This window comes from Perissodus microlepis, chromosome 20 (assembly GCF_051167445.1).
Source record: "Perissodus microlepis isolate ML-2025 ecotype Zambia chromosome 20, ASM5116744v1, whole genome shotgun sequence".
In the NCBI taxonomy this organism is placed as follows: Eukaryota; Metazoa; Chordata; class Actinopteri; order Cichliformes; family Cichlidae; genus Perissodus; species Perissodus microlepis.
The window spans coordinates 16,901,548-16,924,848 of NC_140480.1; the positions used below are offsets into that span (position 1 = coordinate 16,901,548).

Here is a 23,301-nt window from a genome sequence, read left to right on the forward strand (position 1 = left end):
ACACTGCACTCTTACTAAATAAAGCAGTAAGGACATATTGGATGACTTTTTATTTATTTTTATTATTTTTTTTATACTTAGAATAAACAAATTTTTCAAATTAATGGCAATTTCTGTTCAGGATTGGTTAAAACTTATGTTATCGGTATCATCATTCCCATTCCCCATCTTCGGCATGGTCAGACATGACTAAAATTATATCTTTGTGTTCTATTTAACTGATACAGTATTATTCACGGTAAGTAAATAAGTGTATATTGCAAGAGTATGTTACATCATCAAGTAACCATCGAGTAGCTTCTGTACTCTATTTGCAAGTGGTAGGGGTCTAGTAAGAGCAATATTTTTGCAATATTTCTACCTCCCCCTACCCCAAACCTCTCATCACCACAGAGTGACAACCTGTAACCTGCAGCCATCCTGAGTGCACATGTGTGGGTACAAGATGGGTTTGAATAAATTGAAACTATTGTTTAATATTATTTCAAAACACATGTAAAAATAACCAGCATAAGGAGGAAATCTATAAAGATCAAAGAACAGGGAAATTACAATTATGCAAAATAGCAACAGACCTCAGGAACAGGACAATCACACTGAATGTGCAGTTGAGGAGTGTAGTATCCAAGACAACAGTCTGCATGGCTCCATGGAGAATGAATTGATCTCATCCATGTTTGAACAGATAGCAACAATTTATTAATTCAATTGCATTTGTTTAGCATCATCTCATTTTATATTATAGGCTAAGGGTACAACAATATTAGTGAGAGAACTCCAACAACCATAGCAAGCACTTGCTGATGGTGGGGAATGAAGAACTGTGTTATAACAAGAAGAGAACATCTGCAGGGACTCCGAAACTGGTCACAGAAAATATACATGGTTAAAATAAATCTATCCATTCAATTTGTGAAATATACAATGCTGTGCAAAAGTCTAGAGGCACACTTTATTTCTTTATGTTTTGCTATGATAGGAGGAAATAGGTGCAGCCATTTATTGAAATATGTGTAAGGACATGTGAAAATACAGTATATGAGGCAATTTACAATTATAATTAGCTTGAAAGTTAACATTTGCTCTGATCACCTCTTTTAGGCAAGCTGTCTTGTAATTTCTTTAAGTAGTCCGCGTGAATAGTTCTCCAGTCTTTGTGAAGAACATTTCAAAGCTCTTCAGTGGACACTGTATTTTGTTCTGTTCTCTCTCAAGACGATACCTCACAGTTTCAATAATATTGAAATTGTGCTCTATTGGGAGCCCCATCCATTTCTCATAATGTTCTATTGTGTGTTTTTCTATTATCCCAATGGAGCATTTTTCTCTTAGGGTTCAGGCTTACTTGTGGTTCCCAGTTTCCAACTATAGAATGGGAGACAGAGCCTTCAACTATCAGAAGACTCTCCTGTGGAACCAATTCCCACTTTGGGTTTAGGACTCTACTTTTAATTTTAGGCTTCAAACTTTCCTTTTTGGTAAGCTTTATACTTGGGGCTCAAGTACTGTTGCCCAGCACCTGCATGTAGGGAATCCACTGATTCGTTTTCTTAATTCTTTATCCAACTTAGTGTCCCAAGAGTGGGCAAAGCACAGCCTGGACAGGCCTCAAAATATGTATTGATATTTATATTTTCTAATTATATATTTATTTTTTTATATTTATTGAGTATTTATATTAAAATATAAAAATATATAATATAATATAATATAATATAATATAATATAATATAATATAATATAATATACTTTGACGTGACTTTTGTTGCAATAAATAAATACACAGAATTGAATGAAATGAATTCATGCTAGGCCACCAAAATTTCGATGCAATCAGAAAAAGGAGCAATGACAAGTAAAAGGTTTCGCAAAGATAAGAAGTTGTCGATTGAAATTTGGTTGTGGTAGTAGTCATTTCTGCCTAAAGGGTTCATTTGGATCTATCAGGGTGTGCAAGCTTGGTGTTATTAGATAAAGCTCACTCTGGCTTATTTTGTTGTTGTTGTTTTTTTTTTCGTTATGGAAAGGCCCAATAAAGATATTGCAACTCCACAACACTTTAACAAATTACCCATCAGTTTACTCTGACTGTGTCTGGTTTAATAATTTAACATTGGCTTTTCACAGGCTAAATGAGGAACTTTTCTCACTGAAGTTAATGAGAGTCACAAAGTGAAGCCTGTACTTTAGAATAGAAAAGGCTCACTACATCTGCAGTCACAAAGTCAGGTCATCCGCAGCTGCCTCTTTAATCCTTCATCCCTGTTTTTATCTAGGATCATCTTCATTCGATCCTAAGCCCCGATTGTACCTTTCTCTGTTTATTTTACTAATGTTATCCCTTTTATTCTTATCCTGATTCCCCTCCTCCACCTCCCGTCTCTGCTCATCGCTGCAGAGACAGAGGGAACTTCGTTTCTAATCTAATCCTGACTCTTGATTAAGGATTATAGCTGGGAGCGTTCTCTCATGTGTTAATGCTGAGCCGCTGCTGTTACCCCGGGGCTGAACCGCCTACCCCTCCTCCCTCTGCTGCCTGGCCTGCCTCCAGCCCCAGAACATGCTGAGCACGATAGCTGTCAAACTACTATTTGAATACTTGTTCGAGCCATCCCGTACATCATGCAAATGTTTCTCTCGCATCTGTGAACCAATCCATCCACTCTTCCCTGTGCACAGCCACCCTTTTCCATCTGACCTGGATTAGGTTTTTAATCCAGATATGGCAAAAATGCAGGAGATGTTATCAAGTATGTAAACTGAACTGGAAATACAAACTCTCAGTAGTTAAGAAACTTGATGCAACTTCCTGCGTTTGGTAGCTCTCTGCTCTGGAGTCCATCAAAGTATCAAAGGCACCAGCGGCTGTTTCAGCCAGTGAAACCAAGAGCACGATTGGTGTGCGCTTGTTCCTCTTTTCCCCACCTCAGATGCGTACAGCTTAAACTTCCTCCTGCAAGTCCAGTGCGCTGCGCTCCGCCGCCCTGTCAACGTGTCCGGAATGACCCACACGAGTTAGGAAGGGATGGAACTCACTTAAAAGAAATGAGGAATATTCGACACCCGCTCATCCGAATTTAGAAGATCATTTATAACCAAAGAGATACTAGTCGAAGCGACTGACTAAAGCGCGGTAAGTGTCCTGTTATGTGTTCGCTTGTGTTGTGAGTGAGAGGGTATAATGTACAAATTTTAACAAAAACACACAAAAAAGATAACGGTAGGAAGTAAAACGGTTACAATAAAATATTTTTTAAGACTTGGAAAGTGGGTGTTTGATCATCGACAAGTTTTTAGTTTTATAAAGGCGATGCTCACTTCCAAAAAGAGGAAGTTCGCGGTGCTTGACAGCCACCGCCTGCAGAAGTCACGGTGCATAAACTGCGATGATGAGCCGGTAGACCGTGTTACGGGGATGTACAGCAGTAAAGCACCTTTATCAGAGTGTCCCGCGTCACTTTCTAAATGTGAAAATCTTTTAAAACGAGGGTCTGAAGTCCTTTACCGTGTTTGTGACAGTGCGTGTGAGTGGGTGCATGGGAGTTATTTTTAGAATGTCCATCTAGACTAAACCAGAAACAAGACTAGTTTCACTTCTGTTCTCTATTTATACACCAGCTTTCAATTTAAACGTTGAATGGGTTTAAAATCAGAGCCCCTAAAGGAAGACGACGGATATGATTGCAGTGTGGGGAAGACAATTATTTGTATTTTCCTGCTCTTACCCCACAGACTTGCACTAAAAGAAAGTCCGGAGGTGTTAGACACACCGCAGAAATGCCGATATTACATCACAGTACTTAGTAGAGCTGAATACCCCGTCTTGTCTTGCATTAATAGGCCTGAAGTCACTTCAGCGTCATTTTTCGAAAATGTCCTAAACGGAAAATTATTGCAACCCAGTTGTTTTAATTACATTACAAAACATGAAACAATTATTTTTTCTTGTGTAGTTAATTTGTATTCAAATTTATGTATTACACAGTCGAAGTGGAATTGATCTGTTACGTATGTTATGTATATAGTATACTGAGTTTTACATCTTTTCCAAACACGTCAGTACACATAATCACGATTTATCCTGACATGACATTTATATGAGTTAGTTTGTTAGTTTAGTTTGGAAGGAAACACAATTCTCAGACTGACTAATGACTAAACCCTCATGATGGAAAGCTGGTGTATATGCTTTAAATGTGTTAACATTAATATATGTTAAGTCTTCGTTGTTTGTTGGTTGATAAAGATGAAAACTGAAAATCAGTCAGTACCCTATAAAGTCGCTGGGTGCAGAATTATCGGGTACAAAATGTCCCCAGAAGCCACTGCTGTAAATGAAGAAGTGACTCCGTGAAGTGGAAAAAAATGCAAATTTTTTATTGTTTTTTTCAACTGAACTTAATGTGTTACATTTATTGAACATGGTTTACAATATTCTGCTAACTGATTTTAGCTTCTCAAATAAGATGACTAACCAGTTTATATAATTATTATCATTTAAGTGAGAGTACCTCCCCTTGCTCATCTTTGTGATTCACGGTTCAGCTTTTTTTAAGTATTTGAAGCAGTCTGAAGCCTGAGCGTGGGGTCTTTTTATGAAACTTTGGACTTGTGTAAAATAAACATCGACCAGTAGAATTGTACAGCATGACAGTCAATAAGAAAAAGGTCCTCTTAAAATGCTGTACACTTGACTACAGTCATTTGATCTATGAAAGATCAGTTATTAGAAGACAATCCTCTCTTACTTCAAGATTTACTGGACGACAGGTCATAAAAGCAATAAAACACAAATATTTTAGAAATCTGTTGAAAACTTGTTTCTTTCTTTCTTTCTTTCTTTCTTTCTTTCTTTCTTTCTTTCTTTCTTTCTTTCTTTCTTTCTTTCTCTCTGTTGGTCCCTTGCCAGGCTGGCAGGTGATGTTGTTACGGCCTGAGGCAGTCCTAAACAGCTACAAACACAGCTTGGCAGCTTTTTCATAAAAAAGAAGGGCTGCCCAACAAGGCACGCATGAATAATTCCACTCCTCTGTCCCTTGAGAGAGTTTTTGCTCATGTTTGTTGCTGTAGCAGACTAGTTTAAATGTAGGATAATAAATGAGATACTTCCTTAAAGCCATGAGCATTAAAGCAGCCTGATACCTGCTCACCTGTTTACCTGTCACCTCACAGACAGGTAAAGGAAGCAGATAGACTCCAACTACAAGTCTGCAATAGGGTCTATAAAACGGATACGTGTATTTATGAATACACAGCCTAGTGTTAGGAGTGGTACTCATTTGCATAGTATATCAGTTGCTAATTCTGAGCTGGGCCTTTACACTGCCAGCCATAGAGATTGAGTCGGTTAGAAGACACAGTGGTGTTATACTGTCAACATCCATATATGATATTACTGAATAAGTATCTTAGTTTAATTGTTCATTACAAATTCTTTAAAGTTGCAATCAGAGCTTGTAATCATAAGGTTAACCCTCACTTATATGCTTTCAGAAGTTGGTATTATCAAAGTAAATCACTTGCTAGGGAGCCTATATGTTTTCTTATCTCAGATCAGAAATGCATAATTTGAAAGGCAGCATTTCTCTTCTGAAAGACACGGTGCATGTTTTCCAGAAGTGATGTCATATTATAGACGTTGCTATTGAAAAACAAAGTGCTTATTATAAAGTGTTACCGCATCATTTATGAAAGAAGAAATTATAAGTTCCTCCTTCTAATAAAAAAAGTGAATTCAGTGAAAAAGACAAAAAAAAAAATCCTACCATTGATTAAGTCAGTACAGGGTTTTTGCCATGGCAGCCTTACTTGGTCTGGTCAAAAATGCTGACAGTCAGTGGTGTCTTTAAAGTAGATGAGCCAAGCTGATCTCAGATAATGAAGTCAGATTCATCATGCTATCGTCTTCATCAAGTCTCCTTTAGCACATGTGCAGTCTGCCTTTAAAGTTTTTTAATGACTGTTTATTAGGGCCGCCGTGGTGTTTAAATTACATACATGATGAAGAAAAGTCTCTTCTGTCAAACCATCAGTGCCCATATAACTTTTTTATGCAGCAAAAAACAAACAGAAAAAAACTTTTTTTTAAAAAAAATACAGTTAATTTATTTAAAAGAAAAGATAATGAAAAAAATACTGGCTGTGATTACAGTGGGGCATTTACATGAAATCATAAAGTCATGATAGTTTTACCACAGCGCACCAATTTGTGATGTTTTGAACTGAAATGTAACGTACAACATACGGTGATTCAGTCATCACTGGCTGTTTATCTTTATCTTAATATAACATATATTTATGTATAAGCCAACTTCCAGTCGTGATGCTAAGGTTACAGGTTCCTCGCCATAGCCTCTTTTTAACTTGAGCACATAGGAGTGGTAAAACTCCCTGCTAACTCTTTACAAGAAAGTAAGTGTACTTCCCAAAAAGTATTTTGGGACATAACCTTGTGTCAAACTCCACACTTTATCTTTTGTTGCTGTGATTGATAACTAGATATAGATTTGGGATTTTTATCATTAGACGCCATGTGTTTTTTAAGATTTTACTATTAAAGAAACAAGGTGACTTTACAGGTTTAACAAAGCCATTGTTCCAGATAGTGCTTTTTTGAAGGTTGATGTGGTCTCGGCCACAAGCTGAGGAGAAAAAACAATAAGAGAACAGCATAGGCACAGAACTGAAACTGATGGCGTAGTCAAAGCATAAGAATTTTCCCATGAATTTGTCTTTCGTATCCCCAATAAAAGGTGAAAACAAAATTGCCATAAAAGCATTTTTTTTAACCAAGTTTTTTTATTTTTTACACAACAGAGACTGATACACTTTCACATTTACCCAGGATCCATGTTCATTTACCACTTATTTTTGTATATTTTGATGAGATGAATCACTAATTAGGGGCTTCATTCCTTGTCTGCTGCAGAAGTAGATAAATCATAGGTGGTGACTGGTGAGCCATTCACAACTACTACAGATGTAGTTATGTTTCCATTCTGATCTGTGCTTCACATTTAGTGTAAACATTTGTAGGTGTGAGAATCATAACAGACGAGACGGTTGTGGTTTTGTTTTGCTAGCCTACTTTATGTACACAATTATTTATTTTTTTTTTTTAACTTAGACTGTATTGCTACCTTGTTGTTATGAAGACCATTCTTAGAATCTAAAATCAATAGTTTAACATTTAGTGGATTAATAGAGCAATATTGATTAAAGACTTGTGCAGACATGACTTGTGCAATGACTATCAGTTGCCTCAGCATGAAGTGTTAAATCTGGGGAAGCCCATATATACATATATATATATATATATATATATATATATATATATATATATATATATATATATATATATATATATATATATATATATATATATATGGGCCAAAGATGTGTCTCAGTATATATATATATAGATAGATATAGATATATAGAGATATATATATATATATATATATATTTGGCCTCTACTATTTATAAGAACAGCATCTCAGTATACTTGCCATATTGTTTAGGGGAGCGGCACCACATGTCTGTGGTTAGAGGTCTTTCAAGATCGTCAGGACACAATGAAATTACATTGTTGTAAAGTGGTTTGATCATTTCTTTATGTATAGTTTATTTTGGACTAGTCAACATCTTTCTCTTAATTTAGGTAGAAAAATATATTATTATTTCACTTAGCATAGCAGTAAAGATGGTAACATAACATTAAGTTCTTATTAGGTAGAAATGGGTTAGCAGCCCAAGTCAACAGCCCCTTAGCAAAATGGATCCAGATCCAGAAATGGCAACTATTTATAAATGTATGTGGGAGGCCTAACAGCATATCTGAAGTTCATCAGTTCAGACTTTTGTGTTTTGTTTTTTTCAATGACTTCATGCACTTTGGTTGTGGTATCGTTTACCGTTATATTTGTATTTCCTAAGTACTGTCAAAGCAAGATATGTTAATTAGTAGTCTTTAGAAATACTTTCTTTTTGCTGGTTCAACTCAGTTGGCTTCATGTTAAGCAGTCATTGTCATTTTTTCTCTTATACTCTTCAAATAAACAAGTGTGTTCTAATCAGTATGTTTAATATTTATGTTAATTTTCAGAATTCTCAGAAAACACATGAAAAAAACAGTCCATTAGGATTAACACAGTTTTGCTGTTGTTCATTGACAGAAAGCTCCGAATAGAAGCTACAGTAAAGTCATTAGTGGATTTGTTTTCCCAGGTGTTCCAGTGAAGAGTAGCATCCATGTATCTGTAATATACGGGCAGAATATAAGCACTGGGATTAACAGCAAGTTGAATCATCTGCTACCACAAAGAGTATTTATGAGATAAACCGGGTTTATAAAGCTGCCTTTAAGTTTGTTTAGATCTAAAAATGTTGCGCACAGCTGTAAAGTGGCCCCATTGTGAGGCCCTAGCAGGGCATTTTAACTGTCACCATTTTGCCGTTTTGAAACCAGACATGACAAGCGAAGGGCTAGATCTGAATGAGAAACCCTGGAACACTGCGGTAACTACGTGTCACAAAATAAGGCCCGCTCTAAACAATGCACAGCTTTATCTGTCCTCTGACTCTAATGGGACCTTACTTCATGAAAAAAAAATTAAAAGCGTCAAGGGTTTTTTTTTTTAGGCAGACTTTAAATTATCCAAATAAGTCACCCCTCGTGAAAGTGTTTACAGAGATCTGCTTTCCCATATACTTCTGCACAATCTGACTTTTTGTATTCTAAAGGCCATTAGACCAAATTCATGCATTTATGCTTCACATTTAATCTTTTATGCCCTCTAGTTCATTGCCTGAGTGAAAAAAATCCTGTAAACCATTCACTATATCTGCAATAAGCTACTCTTAGCAAATTGATCAGTTTGAATTATCTGCAAAACAGATCTTGTCTTTAACTTTAGAGCTTAATTGCAGTAGATAACTCTTGGAGAAAAATGTTTTGCTGTTCTTTTTATTGCATATTGAGTGTTACAGAGATGTAATTGAAAAAGTAGTTTCTGTGTTCATAATACTTTGCATAGGATAAGCAGCTTTTAAAGTTAAAGTGGTGCTTTTCAGCTCTCACCTACTGGTAGCAAGGGCACAGCAACAACTGGGCACCCACACAATCAGACTGATATTATACTCTTGTAAAGATTCTGCACGTACTGGCGATGAGACATATTTAGGATATTATCACTGGATATAGTGATATTCAAATTATGCTGCAATGTGAAGCGCTGTCAGGACTTCATGCGCCAACATCCCAGCCTGAGGACTGAGGTTTTTTTCCACTCCGGTGGTCCTTTTGCTGGCACTTTTGATTCAGGCTGTGTGGACAAGTTGGTTTGTCTTTGAAGTGTCTTGTAGGTGCGTCACATGTGGGCAAGACACTGACAGTTGCATTTTCACAGAGTAAAAAGCTCTCTTTTACTGTTTCGCTAATTTTAATTTTGCATTAGTAAAACTGCAGCACCATGACTGTTCATTATCTAGAGGTATTGTACTGAGAGTTTTATATAGAAGTCAAAGAGGACTCAAGTAGACATCTGAAGAGGAACAAGGTTTGGAGCAGAGAAAAGGGGAAGTAAATATGTTAACACCACCAATTTTGACCTCAGTAACACCACTTCCTGTGTCTAAACATTTTCCATTGCTCGCCACTGTGCATAATTGACAGTATGGTAATTATTGCTGGCCATAATAATCTGCAGCTTCCAGAACAGATCAACAGCCAATTGGAGAAAACATGAAAAATTCTGTAACCGCTGATGTTTTTTGCTGCTTTGTGGCTTTTCTGTTTAGGCTTCCTTTGCTCAGGGCAATAATCTGCCTCTCTGAGGTGGCGGGAGATCAGACATGAACAGCTGTCTCTCTTGTGTCCTCTCTATCTGTGCATGTGCTATCAAACACAGTGTCCATCTCCTATCACAGACTCTCTCTTTGTTCTTGTTCCTGTAAAACTTTGTTCCATTTATCTGCATGCACATTTACATATACAGACATAAATGCGCTGAAACAGTGTGATACAAGGATGCATTCCCTAGATGTTACAGATGAATAACAGAGACTTGTGTGGAAATTATTTTGTTGGCACATGACACAGAAAGACTTACTTGCCAAAACTGCAAACATCATCAAGTGAGTCACGAACATGTGTGAGAACATATGAATTATTCAGAATAAACAGCAGTAGTGTGGAGTTCGCAGAAGCCTGCAGTATATCAAAAACATTTACTCACGGTCATCTGAGTTTTAAGGCATCTTTCTCTTCTCAGTCTACCGTCTGTGGTGACACATATATCTTCACATGCTGTTTTCCCACGTTACACACCCAAAATTAGAGAATTTTCTCAGTACATTTACAGTAAGAGCAGTTGGGTTGAGATAATGTCTAACGCTGAGTTTTGGTTTGGAGTCGAGCCTCCCGTGTTCAAAGTAACATTGGCCCATCCATTCACCTCAGCCACCCCCCTGAGTTACTTCTCTTTTCTTTTATCCACATAGCAAAAACATGATACATGAGGTTTAATTGTGAGCTGTGATAAGCTGAGGTATTGGTTGATTTTAGCTGTTTCCTGTGTGGACAACCCTATTCGGCAGTAAAAAACAAAAATTAACGATTGTAATCAAATTAATATTCGGCTTATATTTACAAGGAAGGATCTGGATTTACTTTAACTAAGCAAAGAATCCTCTGTAGTTCTTTCAAAGGTCATTTGAGAAATAATTTATTAAGCTTACATGTGTAAGAGCGAACAAACATTTTTCTGTAAAACAAAGGGGGGCTCAGCGAAAAAAGTTTGGGAACCACTGCTTTACACATTTATTATGAATCTTGTGCTTTTTAAACATCCTAACTCCTTCTGTGTAAGAAAAGCTAGAATCATATTGTTTGTTGCAGTTTTTGATACTATGTTTACATTAAAATTCCACAATTCTTAAACTATATTAATTTATTTTGTACACTCCACTCTCCTCTGAATAAAACCAGTACAATGCTGTGTAAAAGTAACTGTCCCTAAACTGGCCATTCATGCTCAAAAACCCTCCAATGTGGTTAAATTAAAACAATTCTGCAAAGAAGAACTGGCCCAAAGTCCTCCACAGTTATCACAAATGCTTGATTGCTGTTTTTTCTGCCAAAAGTTGCACAACTAGTTATTAGGTTTAGGGGGCAAATACCCTGAAAAATGCTGCTGATGTCCACGCTTTCACATCTTGCTATTTCTCTTCTTGTTGTTATCTTGCAGAAGGCACCATGGGTTGTGTGGGCTCAAAAAAGGAGCAGGAGCCTCACAGCAAAGGAACGGGTAATGATGATCTGCAGAACCGAGCACAGACCGCCCACTATGTCAAAGACCCAACCACAGGAAACTCTGGGAATAAAGCTGTAAGTAGTCAATTTATGTCACAGCATAAAGTGTTTCATATTGTTAGCCTGCAATTAGCCTCTATTGCCTCCACTGGCTATATGTTAGGTTCTACTAGATGACACACTTAAATAATGTTAAATGTACTGTAAAAGTATTTACTGGTCTAACTCGCAACAGTATTAGCAATATAATTTTACCATAACTGTTGACTGAACTTGGGCTGGAATCTATCCCAGCTCTCATAGGACAAGATACAGGGTACACCTCTGACAGGTGGCCAGTCCATCACAGAGACAGACAGCCATTTATGTTCACATTCACTCATACCACCAATTTTTGATCATTATTTACCTTAGTCTTAGGTTAGACCCCAGTCACACAGGCCTTTTTCAAAGGGCCTTTTCCAACCAATATGCAAGTGGTTGAAGGCAGTCATTATGAAAGCATCAATACAGCTCAGTAACCCTATTGTAACCACCATAAAAAAAGCTGACAAGTGATTGATTGGTGTGCTGCACCAAAAAAAACCCTGCTTTGGTCACCAGGCGATCGCCTTAGTCACCCAAAGGTTAACAATAGCAGGTTGTCTGCATGCACGCTTTAGCACCCTCTTTGTGACCAGTGAGAGGCAGCAGCCACTCACCAACCAGTCAAGGAATACGCAACTTCCCCTAGCGAGTGACTGTTGTAGCTACTTAATGCTACTGGACACTTTAACCCAGTGGCTTTTAACTTAATGGTTGGCCACAAATGGAAAACGATAACATACCATTATTTTTCATATGTACATTCCCTTTTCCACGTAATGTAATTTTTTTTAGAGAAGTGCTTGATAAATGTACCTCTTTTGCTTTAATGTTTGACGTCTTAAAATAAACAACAGCTGGCAAATAAGTGCAGTAGCTCGGAAGTAGAATCAAACTGAAATATATTTGTAGTAAATAAACAGAAAGTACTTTCCCTTTTTTACTTTTGGTCCAAATAAAAGGGGCAGACAGATTTTTGGCTTTAAAAGACAAATAATTATTATTCATAATATATTACAAGTACTACTTTACTTTAGTGATACAGAAGAGTAAGAACACATTTCACTGTGATAGGAGTCACTTCTTATGTGCTACTCAAAAAGGATATATGCGTGACAACACACACTCTTAACTAGCCTGTGACTTGTTGTGAGTTTGCATACCGGCCAGACTTTGATCTGTGGCACGGGTAAGCAGCAGTGCTGCGGTCGGTAAGTGCGGTTCTTCCGGCTACTGTTTCCTGTGTACTGACTATAACATCTCTTTCACCCTTAGTCAAGAAAGAGGAAGTAACAGAAGAAGAAGCAGAGCACAGCAGTCAGCTAGGAGATGTAGAATGAAAAGGGATAAGACAGCTCTCGACTTGCACATAGTATTCTTTTACAGATGTCTAAATATACAGATGTTACATCTACATGCCTGGTTTCTACATAACTCTGTTTATTTTTATCATTGTAAAAAAAATAAACACTTTGTGTCAAAAACTGTGTGACACGAAGAGCCGACTTACATGTCAGAAACCTCAAACAAAATTTACTCTATACCACATTTAGATTTCTAGATTTGATATGATAAAGTCCTTCCTTCCTTCGAAATGTGTGTTTTCAGTAACATGCCTCCAGCATGGAGTTTAAAAAAACCCATGTAGAATAAGAACCAGTTATTTTATTGAAGAACATTAATGTGCTCAAACCTAATAAATACATTTGCAATGAAAGAAAAGCGATTGATCAAGCTTTATCTATAGGACATTTCTCAAACTTGAATCCTGGGTAGCATATCCTTTACACAGTTTGAGGTTAGGAAATGTTTATAATAAAAGGGAGGGCTCTTTTGAAATTCATTTTACTCACAGAGTCATCAAAATGTATAGATGGACAGAGATATGATCCAAGCTTTCCAATATAAGATGCCTTGAGATGATTTGACACTTTATAAATAAAACGTAATTGACTGATTAAAGTGATTTCATTGCGTGTATGTTCACTGTGTGTCTCTGTGAGTTGTCACTAGAGAAAAGCCCCTATAGCTGAAACTTCTGAACACCAAATTGCAAACAAGTGATGTAGAAAAACAACTTTTCAGCAAATAAAGAGCTAAATATTTCCATCAGGAAACAGAAGAAAATATAGAGGGGATATTAATCCAGACCTGGATTACTGGATTACTGAATTTCCCTCAGAGTGCTTTTTCGAGATGAGATGTACTATATGCTATATACTATATGTTTTCTTTTTTAGCATTTTGCCTTTATTGGATAGAGATAGTGGAGATGGAGAGGAAAGCAGGGAGAGAGAGAGGGAAAGACATGCAGCAATGGGCCACTTCTTTCTGGCCATGAGGCATGTGACAGCACTTAAGCTATGTCATCACACACATTCAATTCATAACCCAATTTTTTGGATTTCACATAACTTTGATTTCATTCAAATTGTACAGTAGTTTATTATTATTGAATTTGAAGAGAATAACTACCATGATGTGACACCATAATACCACCAGGAAGTGTGTGGACAACAAGTCCAATTTTTAGTTAAAAATTGGACTTGTTGTTCAATCCTGCACTAGTGTTTTGTGCAGGATTTGTAATAATTACTACAGCTTTAAACGATTTTCTTTTAGATTTTGAAATGATTATTTGAAAGAACTTACTTTTTTTTCTATCTGTCTTTCCACAGGCCAAAATGCCTTCCAATGCAAACACTGCAGATGGTGAGTCTCACTCTATACGTACAGCAACACTAACATGTCGGGACTTCATTCCACATCTTTTATTACAGTAGCACGTTTAGCCAGTTACAGGTGTTTTCCTTGCCATCACCAATACATGTCACAGATATATGAGAACAGATATGTCACATTTAAAAAACCAAGATGTAGGTCAGTGTTGGTTAGATGCAGAAAGCTATGTCTTTTATGCCAGAAAGAGGAAGAAGACTCAGCGTGTGTGTGCAGAGCAAAAACCCCTCACACTGCCTCACCACGCAGGCCTTCAAAACTAACCCTATTGCTATTATTATCAAGCATACAAGGAAGTCAGTCTTGTAGCCAGAAAACGGTGAACCTAGTGCTAGCTTAAATCCCCACTGAAACAAACAGAACAATCAGTCGCTCTCACATATTAGCTAGTACTGGCCCAAAACCTCATGCACATAGATTTAAGGTGACAATGAAAAAATGAAATGAAAAAAAGTTTTACTCTGCACATGACAGCAACAGTGCATGAGGCCTTCCTCTGCTTTCTTTTTTTCTGCTTTAGGGGAGAGTATTGCCATGGCACTGTACGACTATGAGGCCATTCATGAGGGAGACCTTGGCTTCAAGAAGGGAGATAAGCTGAAAATCTTAGAGGAGTAAGTTCAACCACAAAAAAGATGGTTTATATTATTTGCGGTTTGAAGAGTTATCACGTTGTTCCGTGTTCCAAATTTAGTTTGGGGACTTGTGACACTTCTGACTTGCCATGTTTCTGTTAAGTCTTCACAGATGCTGTCTTTCACTCTCTCTGCAGATCAGGCGAGTGGTGGAGAGCTATGTTAATCAGTACAGGTCAGGAAGGCTACATCCCCAGTAACTATGTAGCCAAAGATACTCTGGAGGCAGAGGAGTAAGCAGACTCACTCTGAACACAAAAACACACATGCACACACACTTGTGTACCATACTAGTAAAACGAATAATATGACATAGTGTTATTACTGATAATAGGGGAATGAGCATTATGTAAGCTAAACATATTTAAACATATTTAGATGTCACGTTTTTAAACTGAAAATGAACTTGGTAACACAGAAAACAATATGAAGGTAAAATGAGGGCATATACAAAATAGCCGCTAAAAGGTTTCAGTACTGACTTATCTGTTTCCTACTGTTAAGGTGGTTCTTTAAGGGCGTAAGCAGGAAAGATGCTGAGAGGCAGTTGCTGGCCCCTGGGAACAAAATTGGATCCTTCATGATCCGAGACAGTGAGACTACCAAAGGTAAGTGATGTATATTTGAGAAAGACACTCTTTGTTCTTTTGTTGGCTAAGAGAAGAAAGTTGAAACATGGACCAAATCGTACATTAAAATAATAATATTAATATTTCTTTGTAACAAAGGACAGTATATACATGGGCTAATTACTTGTTAATGTTAATAGTTAGTTTTAGTTAGTTTTAATGTTAGCATTTAGAGTCATAACTATAGAAGTGATAAAAGGATACTTTAGCAGACTTATATTTCATTTGAAAATGAATGCTATGTTTCCAAAGTGTCTGAAGACTAGACATATGACTTCCTGTTAACACTAGCGTGAATAAAATTAAAATTGTGATGGAATGTCCATGTGATGCTCACAGCTTTTTCTGTTTCCTTAAATGAAGCAAAAACAAGAGAAAAGACACTCCAGTTCAAGCTAGATCTCTTGTGTGTTGCTTTAATTTGCTTTGAAAATTCCCTGTGGATAAGATGCTGTTTCTCCTTTTCCACAGGCAGCTACTCTCTGTCTGTCAGGGACAATGATCCTCAGTCCGGCGACACAGTGAAGCATTATAAGATTCGTACACTGGATAATGGAGGATTTTACATCTCTCCCCGCATCACTTTCAGCACCCTGCAGGAGCTGGTCAGCCATTACAAGAGTGAGTTCTAGCTATCAACAAATCTCACGCTTTAGTCCAGTGCTGACTCATTCAAACTTTTCACAGGTGTGCTCACAGTGTTTTAATAGCACAGTTAGGTTATCTTCTGTTTGCATTGAATTGCTGACGTTGGGACTTCTTGGGGGCGGCCAAGCAGCTCCAGCTTAGTTTGCATTCCACTGAATATTATTCCTATAGTAGTGCAGAGCACACTCTGCTGGCCAACTTTAATATGGCAGCCTTTGTGGACCATTGCATTGCTCTGTGACGAGTACTACTATCATGATTTCTCCATTGCATTATTTCTTATTTTATACTTTTCTACCACAGAGGTACAAAATCAAATTACTAAGTATTCATTCTGCTACATACAGAGCAAGGAGATGGTCTCTGCCAGTCCCTGACTAACCCATGCCTGAGTCCAAAACCTGAAAAGCCGTGGGAGAAGGATGCATGGGAAATCCCAAGATCTTCACTCAAACTGGACAAGAGGCTCGGTGCTGGCCAGTTTGGAGAAGTGTGGATGGGTGAGATAGATCTTCATCATTGTAAAATCCATTTGTTTATTGTGATGTTAGATAGAAATCCATTTCCTAATTGTAATTTTTTGTTTGTTTGTTTGTTTTAAGCCACATACAACAAACACACAAAGGTAGCAGTGAAGACCATGAAGCCTGGCAGCATGTCAGTGGAAGCGTTCATGATGGAGGCCAACCTCATGAAGACTCTACAACATGACAAACTGGTTCGACTTCATGCTGTCGTCAGCAAAGAGGAGCCAATCTATATTATCACTGAGTTCATGGAGAAAGGTGTGTATATGTGCCTGAGTGTGTATTTGTACATGTCCACATGGGCTATTGATGTCAGCGATTGCTGCAACATCTTTGAAAAGTGTTTTCCCATGACATTTACGTTCCAAAATGTTTACACTATGTTACACTAAAAATGAAGGGAGATGCTCTTTGCTGTGAGGTAAAAGAACATTTGAAAAAGATGAACTGATCATAGCTAATACAAGCAGTGGCTATAGTTAAAATGGGTGATAATAATAATTATCAGTTTAATAACTAATGCCATCTGTTTGTTAATACTTTTGCATTTGTGTGCCTACAGGTAGTTTATTAGACTTCTTAAAGAGTGATGAGGGCAACCGAGTCCAGCTTCCAAAGCTCATTGACTTCTCTGCTCAGGTGAGAATATATTGGTCACATTCAGTACTGGTGCTTTTGCAAGCTTGTCCCACCTGTTCCCCTGGTTTTCTGGCTGTAAATGAAACTTGTGTTTGTATGCAGTGCAAAGCACACGTCCCAATATTAAAATCATTTTCAAAGTTCAGCTCTTGTGTTGATGTTCTCTGTGAGAAATTCTAACTGTAAAACTGAGCAAAGTAAAATGATTAAAACTCCCTGAAGGATAATGTAATGGTACTGGCCTACCAGTAACACTGAACAAAATGTTCCAACCATGTTTAGTCAATGAAAAAAAGGAAATATTAACTACAAAGAGGAACAATGAAAGAAGAACTACAGGTTACATTGTGCTATTGTGCTGAATATTTTAAGAATGAATGTAAATCTTCTAAAACAGACATTTTCTGTTACACATCAACAGGCTAAATTCAAATTTTCAAGCAGCTACCATTTCTTTGAAGCTAGTGTGCCTTGAGAATATGTGCTTATTTTACCCTAACTGGCTAGTTTACTGTAATTACCATTCCACTTAAATCCTATTTAGTTTTACCTACATATCACCAGTTTGTGCTAACAGTCTTTCGCAGTAAACACAAAGCAAACACACTCACCAGCAGCTTCTTTAGTTACGCCTTGCTAGTACTTGCATTCAGAGCTGCCTTAATTATTTGTGGCATAGATTCAACAAGGTACTGGACACATTCCTCACAGATTTAGATCTATATTGACATGACAGCTTCATGCAGTTAAGCAGTGGATCTATGATCAAAATCTCCAGTTTCACCACATGCCAGAGGTGCTCTATTTGATTAAGTTCTGATCACTTTGAGGCCTTTTGAGTAGCCTAGAGTGAACTGATATAGTAAAAAGCAGTTTGAGATTATCTGCAAGCAGATATGAGAAGATACACACACTATAGTCATAAAGGCATGGTCATGAGTGTATGAATGTGTGTGTGAATGGGTGGATGACTGGATGTGTAAAGCGCTTTGGGGTCCTTAGGGACTAGTAAAGCGCTATACAAATACAGGCCATTTACCAGGCCATTTACCATGCTTAGCAACAACATTTTAATTAGATAAGCAGTGGTGGTTAAACAGTGCTTAGTTAGTACTAAAAAACTCAAACTGGGCCAAGAAAATATCCCTCACACCATTATACCACAATCAGCAGCCTGCACTGTTAACAGAACGAATGCTCTAATGTTGTTTATTCCTAATTCTGACCCGAGAATGCAATGTTTTTCCAATATACTGTTATCCAAATGACCTGCATGACCTGCACCCTGTTTCCTGTTTTTAGCTGACAGCTGTGGCATATAGTATGAAGTGGTTTTTGCTACAGTAGCCCATCTGGTTCAATATCTGTGTGTTCAGAGATGTTCTTCTGCTTACCATTTTGTAAACAGTGGTTAAAGTTGTTAAACTTCATATCAGTTCAGAGCAGTCTGGCCATCCTTCTCTGACTTCTAACTTGACATAGGCAAGCCATTTTTGCTCAGGGAACTGATATTTTCTCTTCTGCACTAGAGAGGGTAACGTGGGAAACCCCCAGGAGATCAGCAGTTTCTGAAATACTAGCCCATCTAACAACTATACCACCTTCAAAGAGAGTGAGACATCCAGGTTTTTGCAGTTAATCCGTGGGGGTGCATGCATATTTGTTGCTGTTGCTGTTGAGGTGGTTCCTATTAAATACAAAGAACAGAGAGAGAAGGGGAAGGGAAAAAGGTCACCTACTTTGATTAAATCATACCATGACTGATTTTTTCATGTTTATTGATCAGATAGCAAGAGAGGCTGATCTTATCAAGCAGTAACACAAAGGTGCTAAAGGGAAAGAGTACCCATGTGAATCCTCATGCATATTATAGCAAAATATCTGTTGCTATTATTACCAGCAGTAAAATGAACTGAAAGAAAAAGGGAACAGTGTTTCCTTGCCAGTGATATTAATTTTTGGCAACAACTTTTTGTCCTCTGTCATTTTTGTTTCTAGATTGCCGAGGGGATGGCCTACATTGAGCAGAGGAACTACATCCACAGAGACTTGAGAGCTGCCAACATCCTGGTCAATAAGGCTTTGGTGTGCAAGATTGCCGACTTTGGCCTGGCTCGTATCATTGAAGACAACGAGTACACAGCCAGGGAAGGTACAGTGCAATGTTTCCTATTACAAAAGATCCGGGCAAGTATCGTCCCAGAACAGATGGAATAGCAGCAGTCACAGTTTCATCAATCAAAGGGAAATGACTTTGTGTCAGTGAAATATCAGATTACGACCCAAATGACAAAACAAGCAGAGAATGACGATAAGAGCGACTTACCTCATAGTTTGCACATTGTAAACATGTCACCAGGAGATCTGTATCATTAGGTGACAAGTGATGTCTCACTGTCAACATTAGTTCCTATTCTAACTGGGTTTTCAATTATTTCCAACCAGGTGCTAAGTTCCCCATTAAATGGACAGCCCCTGAGGCCATAAACTACGGTTCTTTCACAATCAAATCTGATGTGTGGTCCTTTGGCATCTTGCTGACTGAGATTATCAGCTATGGGCGTACACCATACCCTGGTAAGTGGAAAACACAAGAGTTTGACACAAATCCCATAAAAAGCAGGACATTTGCACAAATAGTTGGTAAACAGGAGAAGCTTACTTGGTTAAAAGTGGCCTACTAAGACAATTAATAAATCTAACAAGCTAGCATGGGATTTTTTGAATATATAAACATGGCTGTATAAAAAGTTAGAATGTTACTAAAGATATTCAACACATGACTTTATACTTAAGGAGGACACTAAAGAATCTAAAGAATGTTAAAAAAAAACAGACATATTGTATTAAAGAAGATGAACAATAGTAGTGTTCTTGCTCTGATAAACACAAAGTTGAGGTAGACAACAGTCAGGTGGAGCAGCAGTTTCAGAGGCATGCTTTGAATAACAAATCCTGTCTTACTGTATGTATAGTCTGTGAACGAGGAAGTGCTCTAATGGTATCTATCAGATATTGCTAGCACTTGCTTGGTAGCTTCACTGGCAGATTGCATTCTTGCTATACTGTAATAACAAGTAGGATGCTAGTTTAGGTTAGCAAGTGACTTCTTTAAGTTCCTCTTAGTACAACTAAGAGTAAATAACAGTTCATTCGCTGCAGCCACGTCACCTTGAGTGGAAAATTATAACATAGCTGCCTTAGTTTGGAATGTTATTATCATGAAGGGAGAAGCTATCCATAGGCGATAGATAAACCTATCCATTAACAAAGACAGAGATTTTCCATAAGTATTTTTCTTGAGTCCATCCTGTAGTTTTTAGTCTGAATCAAAGTTGTTCATCGACCAACTAATCAAATGAACCATCACCTTCACCAAAGCACTCTAGATTGTCTTACTCCTACATTAGTCCTCTTCTTTTTACTTTTATTTGTTCCATTATTTTCAGGTATGACCAATCCAGAAGTGATCCGCCACTTGGAGAAGGGCTATCGAATGCAACGTATGGATAGCTGTCCCAAGGAACTATATGACATCATGATGGAGTGCTGGAAGAACAAGCCTGAGGACCGCCCCACCTTTGATTACCTGCAGAGCGTCCTGGAGGATTTCTACACAGCCACAGAGAGCCAGTATCAGCAGCAGCCATGAGGCTAATGTTTCAAAGCACATCCATTCACACCTACTGTAACTTCTACAGGAAGCAATGCAGCTCAGGTCACACACACATATATACAATCTCTACAGTTCTGTCTATCTGCGTCTCAATCTTTTTCTAATTTATAAACATATAATTCTTAGTAATAAGGGACTGTACAGCAATTATAGATGCATGAATGTTTTCTTTAAGGAAGCAGTCACAATGTAAGATTCTTAATTTTGTTAATAGTCCCACAGGTTTGTTATATCTGCAGCCCCCAATATAATAAGTGATGCACAAACACATCCATCATTTGTACCTGTAGTCATTTTTTTGTAGTCATTATATTACAGACTGGACGTATCATGGATTACTGTAAGGAGGTTGAATGTTACGCACAGGACACATTGTCTGACATTTTGGGAGGGGTGAGTTGTATTACTTCACTTTGCAGGCGAGGCATGGGTTAGAAGGACCAGAAAGAGTCTCCTGAAAAGCGTATTTCCAGGAACTCTGGAGGAATTGCACAAACCAGAGAAATAATTTTGCCTCCGAAAACCTCCCCCCTCAAAGTCCAGGAACTCTAGATTCCAGGAACTTTAGAGGTGGAGCTTTCTGTTTTTCAACCTTTCTGTTTTCTAGAATAACACCAACTTGTCTGGACTGGAGAAGTTTGTGGTATAGCTCTATATGGTGGTATAGCTCTTCAAAATGTTTCCATGTGCAAGCAGACTAGTTTGCCTAACCAAAAGGAGATCTAGAGTGCACCAATGCATGACGTAACCTTTTAGTTCCTTGAAAAAAAGATTCCTGGGTAATATGTATATGCACTGCACGTGAAGAGAGTTCTGAAGAGCAAGGACAAAAGAGTGAATTTGCAAGAGGCAGAAAACTATTTTACTAAACAAAAACAAACTATAAATAGCCCTGCGTGTTTTTGTTCTTATCAGCACTGTAATTTGTGTACAGTCCCTAACATTCGAATGCCTTTGAAGGGTTTTTTTAAGCTCACATTAAACCAGACTCTCTCACTCACAAAATATTATGGTAGCACAAACATGGCCCCATTCACAAACACCTGGAGATTGCTGTTATGCTCTAGCGCACATTGTCCAGCCATCAACCACAACACAGATGTTCACAGGAAAATGTGTTCAGCTCTAATAAAACTATAATAAAACAAGCAATCCTGCCACTGCCCCCCTCCTCCCATAAAACTGTGTTGTTTCACAGGAAAGCGGGTATTGTCTGGCTGATTCTGCTTAAAAGTACTATTTATACTTTTCATTATGCTGTGGATTTAGCATTACTTCTTTATAGTGCCTTTTGCAGTGGATCTTTCTTGCAGACTTAATGTGTACGATATATTCTGTATAGACATTGATATATATGAAGAGATGCAAACATTCAGGCTCTTTAGCTAATGATGCTTGTTGATTCCTAAATGTTTCTCTTTTATTACTTAAATTATTGAGAAAGCAGTGCATAGGTACATTTCACATTGGACTTTTTTGCTAATTTTATGATCTGAACGCCATTGTATCTTCAATGGAAGTGTCTTCCTAACAGCAAATGCCTTTTATTTTCGTTTTTGTGAAGGAACTGCTCTATTTTATTTACATTATGTGTCTCATCTTGAAAATAGTAGATTTCTTGCACAATACAACAAGCATTTCTTCTGTAGTTGATCAGCAATAGTAAATCATATACTAAAAGCAATCCTATGTTTACTACTTGAGTGGTTCTAATGCATTTCAGGGGCCCCAGATGTCAGGAGAGCTTTTTGGGGGGGGAGTAAGATTTAATGATTTCATGCTGTGACAAATTTAATGCCATTCATAGAGTGGGAACTGTGAGCAAAACATATGAGAGCTTTTTTTTCTTATATAAACAGGTATGATTCATTTACAATGATGACTAAATCATTGCCAGCACTGTATATAGTTATATTCACAAAGTTGAGTATATTTTAGTGTTTTTCTTAATTCTTCAATATAAAGCCCTTGTGATATTTGTGAGATGCTTGATTCTGTCAATGCAACTGTCATGAAATAGAATAAACTACTTTAAAAACTATAAGTGTGTATTGGTGTAACAGCAAGCAACATATTTTAAATGTGGCTCTAGCAATGATTCCACTATCTGTAAGATACCTCACCATAAACCCAGACATATGCGTAATGAAATGTGTCTATGTAAGAGCTACTGGAGGGTAGCTCTTACATAGAGAGTGTCTGCTGGGGCCTAAGACAAAAGTTCATAGAAGGGTCTCCAACCAGATTTGATCATCATTGTGTTATAAATAATAAATTAAAGAATTGTTTATTTAAGTGAATTTTTCGTTGACTGGACAGAGATGGTAACAAAATGATATATTGTTTAACAAGGAATTTAGAATGAGCTACACATGCAATATAACTAGCATTATCAGCATTTTGTGTGTCATCA

General features: G+C 37.5%; 1 protein-coding gene across 1 annotated transcript; it reads left to right on the forward strand.

The window, feature by feature from the left end:
- Positions 1–2,908: 2,908 nt before the first annotated feature.
- hck (HCK proto-oncogene, Src family tyrosine kinase) lies at positions 2,909–22,932 on the forward strand. Its single transcript, XM_084917013.1, has 13 exons — positions 2,909–3,133; positions 11,247–11,386; positions 14,074–14,107; positions 14,655–14,748; positions 14,907–15,002; positions 15,274–15,377; positions 15,870–16,019; positions 16,394–16,546; positions 16,649–16,831; positions 17,136–17,212; positions 19,211–19,364; positions 19,658–19,789; positions 20,662–22,932. Exons 2-13 carry the CDS (start codon positions 11,255–11,257, stop codon positions 20,862–20,864), a joined length of 1,512 nt encoding a protein of 503 aa, XP_084773139.1. The 5' UTR covers positions 2,909–3,133; positions 11,247–11,254; the 3' UTR covers positions 20,865–22,932.
- The last annotated feature ends 369 nt before the right edge of the window (positions 22,933–23,301 follow it).

Coding starts and splice junctions, on each gene's coding strand:
- hck (XM_084917013.1), top strand. CDS start 11,255: ATGGGTTGTGTGGGCTCAAAAAAGGAGCAGGAGCCTCACAGCAAAGGA. Junction 14,108..14,654: donor CAATGCAAACACTGCAGATG/GTGAGTCTCACT, acceptor TTTCTGCTTTAG/GGGAGAGTATTGCCATGGCA. Junction 19,365..19,657: donor CGAGTACACAGCCAGGGAAG/GTACAGTGCAAT, acceptor ATTTCCAACCAG/GTGCTAAGTTCCCCATTAAA.